This window comes from Erpetoichthys calabaricus, chromosome 3 (assembly GCF_900747795.2).
Source record: "Erpetoichthys calabaricus chromosome 3, fErpCal1.3, whole genome shotgun sequence".
NCBI classification, from domain to species: domain Eukaryota; kingdom Metazoa; phylum Chordata; class Cladistia; order Polypteriformes; family Polypteridae; genus Erpetoichthys; species Erpetoichthys calabaricus.
In genome coordinates this window covers 282845518-282863399 of record NC_041396.2, presented here as the reverse complement: position 1 = coordinate 282863399, position 17882 = coordinate 282845518, and the positions used below count along the sequence as shown (strand labels likewise).

At 39.0% G+C, this 17882-nt stretch overlaps 1 protein-coding gene across 1 annotated transcript in view; it reads right to left on the bottom strand.

Moving 5' to 3' along the window:
• Nucleotides 1-17882, bottom strand: part of chrnb1 (cholinergic receptor, nicotinic, beta 1 (muscle)) — an 81237-nt gene that overhangs the window by 23855 nt on the left and 39500 nt on the right. Inside the window, exons 4-8 of the mRNA XM_028798452.2 lie at nt 11718-11827; nt 9678-9786; nt 5935-6079; nt 3251-3436; nt 2868-3091 (exon numbers count right to left, since the gene is read on the bottom strand). Coding sequence (XP_028654285.1) covers nt 2868-3091; nt 3251-3436; nt 5935-6079; nt 9678-9786; nt 11718-11827 — 774 coding nt within the window. The remainder of the gene's footprint in view (nt 1-2867; nt 3092-3250; nt 3437-5934; nt 6080-9677; nt 9787-11717; nt 11828-17882) is intronic.

Sequence of the window (17882 nt, the reverse complement as noted above, 5' to 3'; positions counted from 1 at the left end):
CTTTGTATGACTGAGTCTGGGTGTGCCCTGTAGTGGACTAGAATTCTATCCATGGGTGATGGCACTAGGCCAGGCTACAGAAAATGTGAGTTCAGAATACAAAAAGATCATTTAGCAACCAATTTTTTTCCAAAGCATCTTACAGACTACAACAGCATGAAGATTAATTTCATGGCAACCATAGACGTTTAACCAAGGTACAGGAGTGAAATATTCACATCTTTCCAACTTTGGTCCATGCAAACATTTTAATTCCAGCTACAGACACAACTTACATAGACATTTTACTACAGTGCTCTTGATAGATAGATAGATAGATAGATAGATAGATAGATAGATAGATAGATAGATAGATAGATAGATAGATAGATAGATAGATAGATAGATAGATAGATAGATAGATAGATAGATAGATAGATAGATAGATTACAGAAGATTATTAAATTAATAAATGCACACGCTGAAGTCTGAACACACACCAGATTGACTGAAAAACTAAAAAGAAATAAAATATTTGACGTGACAGATAGGTATTTATTTGCCCTTATAAAATAAATAACTACATAAATATACAGTATGTAATATTTTCAAACACACTATGGATTCAACACACATCAGAATGACTAAAAAGTATTAAACTTTTAAAAAGAAAGAAAAGTTCTGACTTGGCAGTCAAAGTGCCAATGAGGCGTTATACAGGTGAATTGCTATTGGTATAAAGAAGCCCCCATAGCGTTTCTTGACACACTTCTGCTAAATGATTTGATGGTTGAAAGTCCTCTGTGTTCATGTGTCAGACAGAGAATGTGCAGCATTCTTCATAACGGCACTCAGATTTGTTTAACTTCTATCCTTTGCTCCTACCTTCAGGGGATCCAGAGTACGTCCTGTAACTGAGCCTCTCTTGACGTGATGTTATCAGCCTAACATGGCACAGCATAGAAAATTGCACTGGCCATCACAGAGTTGTAGAAGATGTCTACTACCCTTATTAGAGGACCACACTCTGCTCTGCCCTTTCTTCTATAGTTCCTCTGTGTTCTGAGATCAGTTCAACCTGTCACTGATGTGGACTCCCAAGTTCTTGTTGGAGTGGACCACCTCTACATTTCCTCTCTGAATAGTGACCAGACATAGAGGCTCTTTGGTGTGGTGAAAGTCAATAACCAGTTCTTGAGTTATGATGATGTCAAGATGCAGACAATTCTCTTTGCACCAAGAAACAAAGTTTAAAAGAAATGATTGAAAAACCAAGGAAGTTAAAATAGCTTATGCATGTCATATTTGAACAAAAAAAGAGATGAGATTCAGCCATTTTAAAAGAAAACCAGCCGTATGTGCTACCTCAGCGCATGTAGTCTACTGTTAACCTTTCACCTCCCTGAGTGTGGTTTTCACCAAATCAGACAAAATCAGAGTAAGCTCTTTGTGCCACTTGGTTGGTTTTGTTTTAATGTAATTCTTTATTTATGTGAGAGCTTACACAAGCGAATACAAAATTTATCCTTCCCTTGAGAAACATAGCACCAGGAATATGCGATAAAATGATTAACAAACATACATCAGAAACATTTGTTCCTTTATTGAAAATCATAGAAGCTGTATTCGGCAAGTTTTAGGCTTTAATTTTCTGGTGGCACTTCATGCTGCATTGCCTCCACTGTAAAGCACCAGTGTGAGCAAGATAATATTAAAATTTATAGAAATCATTGGACTTTGGAATGGAATTTTGCATGACAAATGGATATATAAAATGTTTGTGAAGCATTAACTTCAACTTGAAAAATACTGAACATATCTTTGAAGAAAGAAAGCAAACAAATTTTGTTTCATTTTTCTTAGCAATTTACAAACTCAAAAGTGACCCCAGAGATCAACCTGACGTCACTCCAATTGTGACCCCTGACATTGCTGTTAGCCACTGCATAGGAACGTGCAAACAAAATTACTCAAAATGGTGTCTCCTGATGGAAACACAGTGGTGTTGTAGGAGAACTCAAAATGAAAAAGACAATTGCAAAAAAATAAACAACCTTCAAAACTGACTAAATAATATATAAGAAGAGAAAAATCATGGTAAAATCACTAGTAATTATGACTAATATCTCTTTGAATTTTGTTGGCCATGTGCGGTGCAATCCACCAACTTTATGCTTTAAATATTCTACTGTGATTTTGGCTTCTGATTTGGGATTTAATGACAATTCCATCAGACATTTTGGTTTGTCGTCTTCTGAATTCCTTTTTCTTTTTCATGCTGCTTCAATTGATTCATGACAATACAGTTGCCAGACAACAATAATTACTTGGATGGCATCTGAATCCTTTGAAAATCAAGGTACTTTCTGTCGCTTTTTGACACTTCACTGATGTTTTGTTGTTGAGCGTAATGTTGACTCCAGTGTCTCCAGCTTTGCATATTTTTTTTATTGTTTTAATTGTCTTAACAATAATTTTTGCTTTGTGCTTCTTGTTTACATTTAGATTTTTCTGTTTGTATTTATTTTTTTCTACATTTTTGACATATTTATGTGCCCCAACACCCCCCCCCCGTTCCTTTTAATTCCACGTAGCATCATTGAAAATTTTCAGCCCACCGGTTTTTAATCATCTACAGTTTCCTAACAAATTCAAACAAATTTCTAATAGAATCATCTACCACATGCATCGTCTATTACTATATCTTTCAAGTCTCTTTGAAAAATGTGTTTCTTTCCAGATCACTTATAGTTTACTTTGCATGCTTACACATTTATGCTACTAAGATTTAAAAGAAATATTGAACACATTACATTTTCATTCATTTGTATGAAAAATTAATTTTATTTTCTTGAGAACATATAATTGATTTTAAACAGATTCCTTACCTCACGAACCCAGAGGGGCATATGGTGAGTATTCGATGAACGGTGGTGCAGGTTGAGCACAACCACACTGAGGATGACGGAGAAAGTCACGAGAATCATGGTGAACATCAGGTAGTTCACAATCATAGGGACACCCAAGGACGTCTCTGGGACTTTGTTAGCCAAAAGCAAAAGGAAGACGGTGAGAGTGAGGAGAACATTTATAGAAAGGCCCATCTTCTCACCTAAGAGAAACGAGAGTTGAAAGTAAGAAAAATGAGTCAGACAGTCGATTTTAAATCCAAAGATGGTGACACAATGTAATTGACTTTTTACAACCAATAGATAGGCCTCATATCTATTTCCTATCAGACTATTAATGATACATCAGTTTCAGAACCTACCTGCATCTGGAGGAAGGTAAAAATTGAAGATAGCAATGATGGTAATAAGAATACATGGGATGATGATATTGAAAATATAGTAAAGAGGTTTTCTCTCAATAATCAGATAGAAGGTGATATCTTCATATAAATCATCACCCACATTCTTCCGAGATGGTTTGTGAAGAATCTCCCACTCTCCACTTTCTGTGAATAAAAATAAAAAATGTTAGTTTGTTCTACATCTGTTTATCTCAGCTTATAAAAGATGGTGAAAAAATATCTATCTATCTATCTATCTATCTATCTATCTATCTATCTATCTATCTATCTATCTATCTATCTATCTATCTATCTATCTATCTATCTATCTATCTATCTATCATTTATCAATACCATTTATTTTTTGTATAGCCCAAAATCACACAAGAAGTGCCACAATGGGTTTTAACAGGCCCTGCTTTTTGACAGCCCACCAGCCTTGACTTTCTAAGAAGACAAGAAAAAAACTCCCAAAAAAACCTTGCAGGGGAAAAAAATTGAAGAAACCTTAGGAAAGGCAGTTCTAAGAGAGACGCCTTTCCAGGTAGGTTGGATGTGCAGTGAAAGTCAAAAACAAGGGGTAAATACAATATAATAGACAGAACAAAACACAAGTAATCCTCAACACTATATAATAGTGCAATAGAAATCTTACAAGTACAGAGCAGAATTCAACAGTAGATGATATCACCAAATATGATTTGGATTTGTTTAGAGTCCTGGAGACCTCCAAACATCAAGGTGTCTCCCCCTATTAGCCATTCCACAGCTGAGTCAGTGCCGTTGCAGAGTGCCATTCAAATCTATTATGTAGTGCATTTAATTTCTGTCTGTCTGTCTGTCCGTCCGTCCGTCTAGCGCATTAAAGATAAATGTTTATGTAAGTTGTATCTGTAGCTGGAATTAAAATGTTTACATGAAGCAAAGTTGGAAAGATCTGAATGTTTTATTTCTGTACCTTGGGTAAACTTCTATGGTTGCCTTGAAATTAATCTTCATGCTCTTTAGTACTAGGGTGTTGTACCGTGTTAGCCATTGCATATTGTAATCTTTCTAGTTAGCCAATAAAAGGTGTCATTCTTCATGCTCTTGTAATCTGTAAGTTGCTTTGGAAAACATTTGGTTGCTAAATGATGTTTTTGTATTCTGAACTCACATTTTCTGTAGCCTGGCCTAGTGCCATCACACATGTATAGAATTCCAGTCTACTACAGGGTACACCCAGACTCAGTTATCCAAACTAAACCTTGAGTCAATAACTATCTAAAATTGCATAGCTTAAAAAAATAGGAAAAGTGTGCAGACTTCCTATAGACAGAGATCTGGCCACAATTTAAACCCGGATCCCTGGAGTTTGAAGAACCAGATCTAATAACTTTTAACTAGAGTAATTCGTTCCAGGACATGACAGTCCAATGCCAGAGTTTATCCATGTCAAAAATAGTAGGCAAAATCAGCATACTCTGAAAACAAGATAAACAGCTAAACGAATTGTATACCTGTCATAGGGATTACCACACAACTGAGTGTGCAGCTGGTTATATTTAGTGACATGTGGTCACAAAGGCACAAAATGATTAAAAATGGTGACAAATCCTGTATTGTTCAGCACTATTCCTGACAGCTGCTAAATATAATCAGGGTGAAAACTATGAGTAGTTCACTTCATTCCTAAGTAAAAAACAAGAGTCACTACATTAAAATTAAGTAATTCCCACCAATGTGCCCTCATTGTGCTGTCTTATGAGTTGCTGGGAGAAGTAAACGACACTCTGAGTAAATCCTCATATATAAGCCGACACAAGTCGCTAAATGTAACTGGTAGCACACACGTCCATGTGATAAGTTCTGTCACAGGTAGGCAGCTCAAACGACAGCTGGCCATTTAGCTGAGCAGTGCCCCCTAAGAACACTTCCCACCCAGCTGTGCCATCTCAGGGAGTACAGCTGCTGGAAGGTGGAGGTGACACTTTTGATCGATCCCTCAGCAAAAGACAGCATGTCTCTTCCAGGAGATCAGTCATCAGTGAGTGACTGGATTTCATGCTATCATTGTGTCTTTTCAAACTCTATAAGAAACAGTGTCATTATTAAAAAGTGTAAAAAGTGTTTAGGTATAAGATCAACATATTGTATATAAAGTGTGGTTCATTTTAATTTAAATTATTTGTGTCTTTGTGATTTTAAATACACTAATATGAGTTCACTGTTGTTTTTTTCTGTACACTAAGTAATAAGGCATTATGCATTTTGGTTCATTTGTCCATTAACAGACATTTTCAGTTCAAATTCCAAAATACAAAATCGGGTTATGATCATCTGCGAGAAGGGAACTCGTTCAGAACCCAAGGCCTGCCTTTAATGATATTATTACTACTACTACTACTACTAACAATAATACTAAGCTAAATAAAAAAAAAAAATTGTGAAAAAATAAATTTTTTCAATTGACAGCTGAGTGGCTTAGCAGTTAAGAATGTGGACAGGAAACCACCAGAACTAACACCTTAGAAGTACTAAACCAAGTCATTTAAGAAGGTTGCTTAATTTGATTTTCAGGGATATACTGTTGATAGCAAATGATTTGCCATGTTTGGAGGGCATTATACTGAATAAAGTTAGCTTGATTCACCAAAACTAGCAGTCTATAGTTGGCTACTCACCGCTGAAGCTCTGGTCTAATATGATCTCCTTCACCTCCTTGCCTTTGCTGTCTTTAATGTGTTGCAGGTCAATCTCAGACGCATCATAGGTGTTAGAATGAAAAACCATGGTGCAGTTCTGCCAGTCAAAAGGGAAGTATGTTACCTGGTTGTGGGAAAGAAGACTTGTAAGTGATGTGTTAAATTCATCAAATCCAAATTCAGATAGCTTTGTATACTGGGATATTAGCATAAATAAAATGTTACACTACTGTGGCACAGTGATAGTGCTGCTGCCTCACAAAAAGCAGAACAGGGTTCACATCCAAGGTCCTACCTGTGTGGAGTTTGCATGTTCTCCCTGTGTCTCCAAGGGTTTCCTCTGGAAGGGTGTTCTCCCACACAGTCCAAAGACGTGTAGGTTAGGTGAACTGACCCTAGAGTATGTGAGTGTGTTGTGCCCTGTGTTGGCTGGGATTGACTCCAGCAGACCCCCGTGACCCTGTGTTCGGATTCACCGGGTTGGAAAATGGATGGATGGATGAATGATAAAAATGTTATACTAATGGGGTATGTAAAAGCCTGTTGGCAGTACCTTCTATAATTTAATCTTATTGTTAATTTCAAACAACAGTTTCAAAGACCTATGGAGATAGCTCTCTTTATTTTGTTAAATTCATTTGCCAGTGTACCATTAATTTGTTATAAAACTAATTTTTTTTTTTATTTACTTATTGGGTGAAAACATTTATATAGAATGCGAAAAGCACCTACTCTTGTTATCACATTTGTGTGTCTGTCTGTCTCTGTCATTCCACATGAAACAACTCATTTCCCAGTGGATCAATTTTGGTGAAATCTGACACACTTATTCTTTAAGGAAACCCGTCGAGAAGGGTTATACAGAGATATCTCAATTTTTATTGAGATATCTCAAATAAATACTTCTTCTTTGTCTTGTTCTTCTTCATCTTTTCCTGTTTCTTTGTGTGGTCAATGTGCTTGATCATCCTTCTCCAAGCAGCTCAGTCCTGGACCTCTTCCTCAGTCAGAGCCTTTCCCTTCAGATCTCCACCTCCACTTTGGTTTCTCTCGCTTTCTCTTCTCCTGCATTCCCATTCCCATTACTCTTTTACCCAAGTATTTATTGTCTCTCGTCATCAGATATCCATACCTCTTCAGCCTACTTTACTGTACTTTCTTAGATATCTCTGCTGCTTTTGTGGTACCTCTGATCGTCTCTCTGATTTCTTATTCTGTTCTATTTTGTAACTCCACACATCCATCTCAACATTCTCATTTCTGCCACATGTACCTCTTCTGCTGTGTTACCTTTACTGCCCACGTCTCAGCACCATACATCATTGCTGGCCTTTAACCTTGGCCTTAATTCTTCAATAACACAATACTCCTGTTGCTTTCACCCAATTGTTCCATCTACACTACACTCTATGAGTTATCTCTGCATCTAGTTTTCCATCTTGGGCTTCCTAGATATTTAAATTTATCCATTTTTTTAAATAGCTCTCCCTGCAAGTTAACTTTGGAATCCTGATCATCATTAAACCTGAGATACTCTGTCTTCCAAAGCACTTCTCCTTTCTTCAGATTTCCTCTCCAATTCCTCTTTTCTTGTGCTACACAACAAACTGTCATCAAAACACATGGACCAGGTTTTTGTTCTAACCCGGTTGCTTAATTAGAAAGCAATTCTTGCCAATAATTTAATTTAATGTCTTGTTAGTTCTTTAACTCTGCTATGTCAGGTCATTCTCATATCCTAGATTTTTTTTTCCTTTCTAAGGATATCATCCAAATGGTTTGAAGTCTAAAACGGATGAGTAATTCTCAGTCCTTCACTTTTTTCTCTTCACTTTCCTTCCAAGTATTTATTTAAACCTAATAGTGTGTGATAAATACACACAGGTGTAAATGGCAACAAGCTAAATGGAGAAATGCTGGTCTCTTTTGTGATTTGCAAGCTATCGCTATTTAGGAGCCATTAAAAACCAAGAAAACAGCTGTTTAAGACTAAAATAAGCAATAAGGGTTAAAAATCATAATGAGCAAGACAACTAAAGTGAAGCAGAAGTGTTACTTGAGCAATAAGTGCTTCTTATTAAGTAACTGGGTTGGAGCAAAAAACCTGAAGCCACTGCGGCCCTCCAGGACTGTGATTGAGGACCCCTGCCATAAGGCAACACATCCATAACCAGATCAAAGAGGTGAGAACTTTAAGAAGATCCCTACTGCAAACCTGTTCTAACTGGGATCTGTCTGTTACCTCAACAGTGCTTATAATATGAGTCCTCACTCCCTCATACATATCCTGGACAATCCTCACATACTGCTCTGGTCCTCGTTATTATTGATTATTATTATATTATTGATTTCTCCAAATCAATGAACATCATATGCAGTCCTTTCTGTTTTTTTCAATACTTCTTTATGAGTTGTCTCAATGCAAAGATTGTATCAGTTGTTCCTCTCCCTCCCTAAAACCAAATTTCTCCTCCCCTATGGCGTTCTATTCTCTAAGCCTTCTCTGTATAACCCTTTCCTATATTTTCATTGTGTGTGATGTCAGCTTCATCGCTCTATAGTTTCCACAGTCCTGAATATCTCCCTTCTCCTTATAAACGGGTACAATCCTACTGTCCCTCTATTACTCTGGCATTCTCTCCTTTTCATACATCTTCTGCATGAGATCTCTCAAATAAAGTACACTGTACATTTTTTTAATTTCAAAAACTCCCATAGAAAAGCCATGCTGATTTTTCAAACTCCTGTGTTATTTTGTGCAACTTCAATTACGGATTAGCTGAGTGTTTCAAATATCTCTTGATAGAGGTTACTTCAGCTTGAATATTTTGTATAGAAACTCCTTTCTTCCTAGTGCCATACGACTTTTCAATAAGAAATATTGGAGATAATGTTTAAGGTTTTGATATATATCCTGTTACCTTTTTTTTTTGGTATAAATATGTTTTATCTAAGTGCCTTACCTTAACTTTTCTTATTTCTATTTGTCTGTTTTATTTCATTCTGTCTGTTACCTGTTATTAGATGCAACTGAGAAGGCAAATTTCATGTTTTCCTGTGTAAACATGACTAAATAAAGAAACCTAACCTAACCTAACCTAAACCTAATATTTTCCTTTTTCCTCCTGACAACAAAACAGTGAAATACTTGCAGCTGTCTGAATGAAAACAAATGCCCCAACTTGTCACAAGACCCAAAGCTCTTTAAAATGAGCCCTAAAACAAGTAATAAAAAACTGCATAAGAACATTTATATTAGGTAGAATGCTCGGTAGGGGCTGGGAGAAGATTCCCAGCAATTTTTGTAAACATTTGTTATCTTCTGCATTCTAGTAAAGGGAGCATCATAACTAGTATCTGCTGGCAAAACTGTAGGTACCTAATATACAATATACCCTCTATTTCTCCTGTTCTCATTTTCACAAAGCTCTAACTTTTGAAATGCACTAATTTTAAGTTGGTAAAAATTAGAGATCAATGTTGTATAGTTCAAACCGAAGATTACAGTCATTGGGGACAGGCATAATTTGTTAACGTCATTTTTTCTAGGTGTATAAAACTGTCTATTATAAACATTCCTAATTTCAGTTGGCTGGTCTACTGTGATACACATTTATCATCAACTAAGAATGAGTAAATATTCTTTTCCCTAGAATTAGTGTAAATGAGAGGTTAGGGAGGTAGGAGGGATGATCAGGAGAAACAAACCAGAGTCCTCCTACCTTGATGCTACAGGAGCTTCGGTAACTGCCCGGTGGATGCCAGGTGACTCGCCCATCACTGTAGACTTCAGCTTGAATGCGTAGTGACACATCAAACACCCCATCATTGCTATAGGAAACACCAACAAATGTGGTCAGTTGTCTAAGCTTTACAAGATGTGTGGTGTTGCATTGTTTTCAAAATATATTGTATAGCCCCTAATGTAGACCATAGCACATGAGCAACCGACATGAACAGCTAGTCACAGCTACAGAGCTGGTCTCCTTTAAAAGGATAATTGCCATTTGGTACCATGCAACATTTTTCCTATCTATCTATCTATCTATCTATCTATCTATCTATCTATCTATCTATCTATCTATCTATCTATCTATCTATCTATCTATCTATCTATCTATCTATCTATCTATCTATCTAAATAAAATGATAAGTGTTTGTTTGTCCATCTGGTTGCTTTGTCTCTGTTATTCCTGAAGATGATGCATCACAAACATATGTGGTAATAAAAACAGATGGCACATCACAAACACTAACACTCCATATACAAATCAAATAACAAATGGCATGTAAGACAAAAAATGCATTGCATTTGCTATTCCACCAGATGACACATCACAAACACTAACACAACTTTTACAAATCCCATACACAAATTGCATATAACAGAGACATAAGCATTGCATTTGTTATTCCAACAGATGGCACATCACAAACATTTGTAGTAAAAAAAATGCATTGCATTAGCTATTCCAACAAGTGGCACATCGCAAACATTGGCACTGCTTTTACAAATCCCATACCAAATGGCATATATCACAGACATAAGAGAGTAGCACTGCAAATGTTAACACTGAGGTTTACATTAATTACTTACATTTCAACTCATCTTAGACAGGTAGCACAACTAGTAACAAATATTTATACACACTTTCAAATGCTCCATATGGCCAAAAGTATATGGACACCTGTCCAAATGCCTGTGTTCATGTGTTTCATTGTTAACAGGTGCATGAGAACCCAGCCATACAATATCCAACATCTGGCCGTAGAATGGGTCATGCTAAAAGCTCTGGGACTTTAAATGTGGCACCATCAAAGGATTCCACCTCTGCCACACATCACAATGTGAAATGTCTACTCTTTTAGATCTGCCTGAGTCAACTGTAAATGCCACAGTGACGTGGAAGCATGAGGGAGCAAGAACAACTGAGCCATGAAGTCGTAGACCACACAAATTCACAGAACCTGGCTACAGAGTACAAAAGTACACAACGCATGCAAACCGAGTTCCATACTGCCAGTGGAAACAACAGCAGCATAAGAACTGTGCATCAGGAGCTTCACAAAATGCATTTATATGGATGAGCAGCTCCACACAATTCCAAAATTGCTATGCCCAGTGCCAAGTGTCACCTGGAGTGGTGTAAAGCATGCCACTAATCACGCTTCAGGCAGTCTGATAGGCGAATTTGGGTTTAGTGGATGTCAGGAGAACACTGTCTTCTGGACTGCATAGTGCCTACTGTAAAGTCCTGTGGGGGAGAGATAGCAGTCTGGGGCTCTTATCAGGGTTTGGGCTGGACCCCTTAGTACCAATGAAGTGTCCATTTAATGATACAGACTATTTTTGAGGGAATTGTGCACTTTCAACTTTGTGGCAACAGTTTGGGGAAGGCCCTTTTATGTTCTAGCATGACTGTGCCCCTGTGAATAAAGCCAGGCCCATAAAGAAATGGGGATAAACTCCAGTGGCCTGTAAAGCACCCTGACCTACCGCCATCTTTGGGATGAATTAAAATGCCAATTGCAAGCCAGGTCTTCTTGTCCAATATAAGTATGTAACCTCACAAATGAAAGGGGAATGGAGTGGTGGGCAACTCCATATTAATGTCAAGGGTTTTGGAACGGGATGTCCAAGAAGCTCATATAGGTATGATGGTCGGGTGTCCACAAACTTTTGGCCATTAGGTATACTCTCTTTTTCATTTGCTTTTTGGGCATAATTAATCAAAATGATAAGAAAAGGAATCAGTACTCACTTATTAATAAGGACAATATCAGGTTGCCAAATTTTTCCAGATGGCACTCTCAAGACATGGATGTTGTCATTGTCCTCTGGATTCCAGGATAGACGATAATCGGTCCACTCCTAACAAACAAAGTATTAAAAATAATGAAAAGAATAAAATACTAAGAATGGGTCAATTCCAATCCTTGTGAGTAAACTCTACATATTGTAAGTGCTGAATAAGATGATATAAAAGTTATAAATTCCAAGGGAAATTAAAATACAAAATGCAAAAGACTCATGAAAAATGAATATTCAAACTCACAGGACAAAAACTACAATCAATAGATAGATAGATAGATAGATAGATAGATAGATAGATAGATAGATAGATAGATAGATAGATAGATAGATAGATAGATAGATAGATAGATAGATAGATAGATAGATAGATAGATAGATAGATAGATCATATTGTGGGCAGTATGGTAGCACAGTGGTAACAGGCTTCAACAAACCACCCCTCCTGCCTCACAATGCTCAACCCTGATGTGGATTAAGTGGGTTAGATAATGACATGGCTTATGTTTTGTGCAGTCCTTATTTCATGTAGAGTCTTTCACACAGAACATTATGACACTTTATAAGGCACAAAAAAGTAGCATATACAGCAAACATATAATTCAGATTACACATTTACACCTTGTGTACAGCAGGCTTTAAGACTTTGAATGCAAGGTAACAGTTAACTTGTAAGTCAAGCGTGATGTACAAAATAACTTGTACCTCAGTATACAGCCACTATAGATGCAGTCAGCTACATGGCAATCTTTGCTGCCATGTGTGAGATACCTACTAAAGACCACTTTAAAGATGATTGCAACATTATAATCCAGTCAAATATAGTTTAGTTAGTCCTTCCCCTCTGACTTTAATGCATTTTGCTGAGTTTGGCAGTATTTGCAAACACTTCCATGATTTCTCCGAACTCGAGGCGAAATGAACACCATAAAGTTTGCTCATCACTGCTATCTACTATAGTGCACCTATCTAGTGGAGACCTGTACCGTTTTTTTTTGGTGGCAACAGCTTGCAGAGAATAGTGTTATAGACAGTCTGTAGATATGCTGTCGCAAAAAAGGCATGAAGTTGCTTATGTTTTGAAACATCTAGATTTTAATGAAAATGACAGCGATCAACATAGTGACAAAAAAAAATTGGATGATGTGAAACCTGTAGGTTCTGGTGTTGATGTAGATAACTTCCACAAGGTGAGTGACTTGTCACGACTGCCAGCACTACATAAAGATTATGCCATCAACTGAGTGCAAACAATCACCAACTACCAAATGTGTTGTTTGCAACAAGCGTACACAATGCAAAGAAATGCATTATATTTATGGCACATGTGCTTCTGAGTTATTTAAAGTAATTAAAAGTTTCTTTATATTTTTCATTAGATTTATTTACATTTTTTCTGCATTTTGACACAGTTACCGTTACAAATAAAGGATGCTTTCTAATACATTTCTTTACATTTTTTACATGTTTTAATTGACTTGATTATTTATCATATTTGCACAGATCTACAGTATACTGCAGCATCCTGGTAATAAATAGTCAAGCAGTAAATGTGTTAAAGGATAAGTTTTTCAAGTCAAAGCTAATTCAGGATCGTGGTACATATTAAATGGCCACATTCTACAATGAAGCCTATTAATAAGTTTTTAAAATACATTAAGCAATCTGTATAAGCAACCCTTAACAGACGCAGCAGTTGCACTTCTGCATGTCGTCTGGTTGGGGAGAGTCTCAAAAGAGTCTCATTGGAGAGAGTTTTAAAAGAGTTCAGAAATCTCACAGCAATTCCCCACCCCGCACCCCGTCCTTAGCTTAATTTTTTACACACTGAACCTCCAAGTTAGCCAGGCATTCATTTCTTTTTGTCTGTAGAGCCACTGGAGCAGGTCATGGTCAGTCATTAGGGTAAACTGCCATCTCCACAAGTAGTAACGGAGGGCTTCCATAGCCCAATTAATTGCTAAACATTCTTTCTCAATGGTTGAGTAATTGCATTCCCTGGGAAGCAGTTTAATACTGAGAAATGTGATTGGGTGTTCTTCACCCTTAAAACATTGTGAAGCACTGCTCCTAAAAAGAAAGCATTTGCATTCGTCTGCAGAATAAATTCCCTCGAAAAGTCCGGATTTCTTAAAACCAGGAAAGAGAATAAACCGGCTTTTAGGTTTGAGAAGGCTCTGTCACAGGCATCAGTCCAAACAATATTACGATTCTCCCTGCCCTTTGTCAAGTCTGTGAGTGGGGCAGCCCAATGCGCAAAATTGAGAATGAACTGCCTGAAGCATCCTGTGAGCCCGAGGAAGGCACAAATCTTCCTCTGTGTTTCGGGACGTGGGTATGCAAGCACCTCCCCCACCTTGTCCATTCGAGGATTGAGCAAACCTTTCCCCATGTACTTTCCTTAATAATGGGTTTCCGACATACCATTTCTTAGCGTTAGCCATCAACCCTGTCAGCCTCAAACTGTCAAGCACCGCCTGCAGGCGGACGAGATGAGATCTTCAGTCGTTACTGAAAATTAATACATCATCCAGATATGCTCCTGTATATGCAGAATGGGGATGCAGAATCTGGCTCATTATCTGCTGAAAGGTCAACGGTGCACCATGGAGACCGAAAGGGAGCTTTGTAAATTTTAACAGCCAATCTGGAGTGGTGAACATGGTCTTCTTGCAACTGGAGCCCTCCAAGGGCAATTGCCAATAACTCTTCATGAGATCTAGGGTGGAAATATACGAACTTTTCCCACAAGTCATCTACACGCAGCATTGGGTATGCATCAAACTTTATTCAACCTTCTAAAATCAAAACAAAACTGAACTGGGCTATCAGGTTTTGAGACAAGCACAATAGGGTTACAACACTCGCTTTTCCTTTCACAGATTACTTCCACTTTGTGCATCTGTTGAACCTCCTCGTGTATCACCTTCCTGGTTGCCTCTGGAAGGCAATACGGGGGCACATGTATGGTAACACTGGGTGTAGTAACGATCTTATGTTATGCAATTTCAGTTCGGCCAGGTGTGGCTAAAAAGACGTCTAAGATCCTCTCAATCAGTGATAGTAAGTCTGCCTTTTGTGTGCCAGTTAATTCATCCACAATAGCTACTTCAGTCTCAGGGACCATTGTGGACGTGACCAGGACTTGCTGGGGGTCATGCCACTCCTTTAAAAGATTAATATGTAAAATTAGAACAAGTTTCCGTTGACCAGGAATCACTGCCGGGTCTAACCATTCAACCCGAAATTTAGGCGGATCCAATGGGATCAACACCAGTACGCAATCCCCCTTCTTAAACTCGCGGAGTTTACTCCTTTTGTCAAATTCACATTTTTGCGCCACCTGCTCACGCTGCAGATGTTCAACTGCAATAGAGGACAACTTGAAAGTCTGTTCCTGCAGCGAAACGAATCAGTTGACAAACCTCCCTCCAGGAGGTGCCTCACGAGTCCCCGTCCACTCTTCATGAAAAATGTCTAAGACACTGCTTAGTTGACAGCCAAAGAGTAGTTCGAAAGGGATCAACCTGGTAGAAGCATTTGGTGCTCTCCCGAACAGCAAATAGGAGGAAAAGCACTACTGTATCCCATGAGGTCGGGTCGTCATGGGCCACCCGCCGAATCATCTGTTTTAGGATTTTATTAAATCATTCAGTTAGACCATTTGTATGAGGATGATAAGCCATGGGGTGTAACTGCTGAATTACAAAACTTTGGCATAGCTGCTTCATGATGCGAGAGATAAAGGGCATGCCCTGATCCGTCAAAATCTCGTGAGGGATACCAATACGCGTGAACATTTCTGAGACTGCTTTTACAATACAGTAATCCCTCGCTGTATCGCGCTTCAACTTTTACGGCTTCAGTCTGTCGTGGATTTTATATGTAAGCATATCTAAATATATATTGCAGATTTTTCACTGGTTCATGGATTTCTGCGGACAATGGATCTTTTAATTTCTGGTACATGCTTCCTCAGTTGGTTTGTCCAGTTGATTTCATACAAGGGACACCATTGGCGGATGGCTGAGAAGCTACCCAACCAGAGCGCGTATTACGTAATAAATAAAACTCCTCAAATATATTGTGAGCAGGGGGGCTGTTTGCACCCCTAGAGGATATGGATGCTTCTCTAAAAACACGGAAAGACTACCTTCACATTGCTCCCTTCCTTGCTGGGCGCACTTGCGGCTGCTTTGTCCCGCGATATGCTTCCCGCGCGGTGCTTCACATACTTAAAAGCCTGAATAGCACCTATTGATTTTTGACTATTTGCTTCTCTCTCTCTCTCTCTCTCTCTAACATTCTCTGCTCCTGACGCGCACTCCTTTGAAGAGGAAGATATGTTTGCATTCTTTTAATTGTGAGATGGAACTGTCATCTCCGTCTTGTCAAGAAGCACGTTTAAACTTTTGAAATAGAGACACATTTTTGTTTGCAGTGTTTGAATAAAGTTCCTGTCTCTCTACAACCTCCTGTGTTTCTGTGGAAATCTGTGACCCAAGTGTAACAATATAAAAATAACCATATAAACATATGGTTTTTAGTTTGCGGATTTTCACCTTTCGTAGGGGATTCTGGAATGCAACCCCCATGATTGAGGAGAGATCACTGTAGTCCGAGTGTCCACCCACCGCAGCACGGCCACTTCTGGGTACCTTGCGGCATAATCGACTAATATGAGCATATATTGAAACCCATATTTACTCCATGGAAGCGGGCCAACAATATCTAGACTCACCCTCTCAAAGGGGACATCTATAATAGGCATTGGTAAAAGGAATACCCTAGTGGGTCTGTGAGTGGAAAATATTTGACAGTAGCGGCAGGCCTTACAGAATTACTCCACATCCCAGCCCATATACACCCAATAAAAGCATTTCGAAATGCATTCTCGTCTTTTCCGCGCCGTGGTGTCCCTCCAAAATGTGACTGTCAGTAATTTTCAAAAATGTCTCCCTGTGCTCCATTGCACCACCAACTGCTCGATCCGCCCATCACCCAAGCAATCAGAAATCACCCAATACAGGAAACCATCCTTAATTAAAAAATGGGGTGTCTTAAAGTTTGGGTCCTCTCTCTCCAGATAGTAAGAGTCATTTGCGACGTGGGCTTGTTTGAATGCAAAATTCAAGTTGCTATTGGCTTGCGGCAGGCAGGCAAACTGAATGGCAGTCTCAGTCTCAGCTTAATCTGTGCCCTATGCAGCATAACACTCACCATCTGCTGCTATGTCATTGGGGTCCGAAGCGGGTGTCTGGTCTGGGGAGGTTGTTTGCGTGAGGTGTGATAAAGTTCGCCAACTCCCCTGGGTCCTCACTTGAGGACTTGTCCCCAACCTCACTGGATAACTGGATAAGGTTCAATTTCAAACCTGGCTCCTTGAATGATGTTGTCAGCAGCGAGCCCCTCTCTATCCACTGCAGAGGGAGGCACTTTACAGGTGGCCAAGACCTGTGGGAAAAGGGTAGTCCTCTTTCCTATTAAAAAAGTGAAGTGTCTGATATGGCAAGCCAAACAAAGTTCTTCCCTTTAAATTTCAAAGGGAGTAATATAGTCTCGTATGTTTTAACGTGTCCATGGACACAGCGAATGTTCACCTGGTCTGTGGTCTTCTATGGGGTCTGTCGGAGCAAGTTACAGTGGACTATGTAGAGGTCGCTACAAGAGTCCAACAGTGCCGGGAATTCACGTCTGGCCAACCTAGGACCTTAAAACTGTCCTCCCTTAACATCTTGGGGGAGCCTTGTGAGCCACATATCTGTGCCAGACCGACGACCATGGTTTATGCAGGTGGGAGGTGGCACTTCTGAGCCAGAAGTCCTGGTTGATCACTGCGAAAGCAGCTGAGTTCAGTCTGCACTATCGTGTTCCTGTGATGGCATCTTCCACCCGTGGTGCCGGAGTCCCGAGGAGCCTGTGCTGGTTGGATTGAAGTTGGAATTAAACTCAGGCGGCCTCTTTGTTCCCTGGTGGTGGGTGCCCTCCAGTCTACAGGTCAGGTCTAACAGCGACTGGACGTTGTTCCGGAGTATTTCATCCCAAAGGCCCTCATCTATCCCCAACAGGACTGCGTCAATAGCGAGCTTCTCCAAAATGCGTTCGAAAGTTTCTC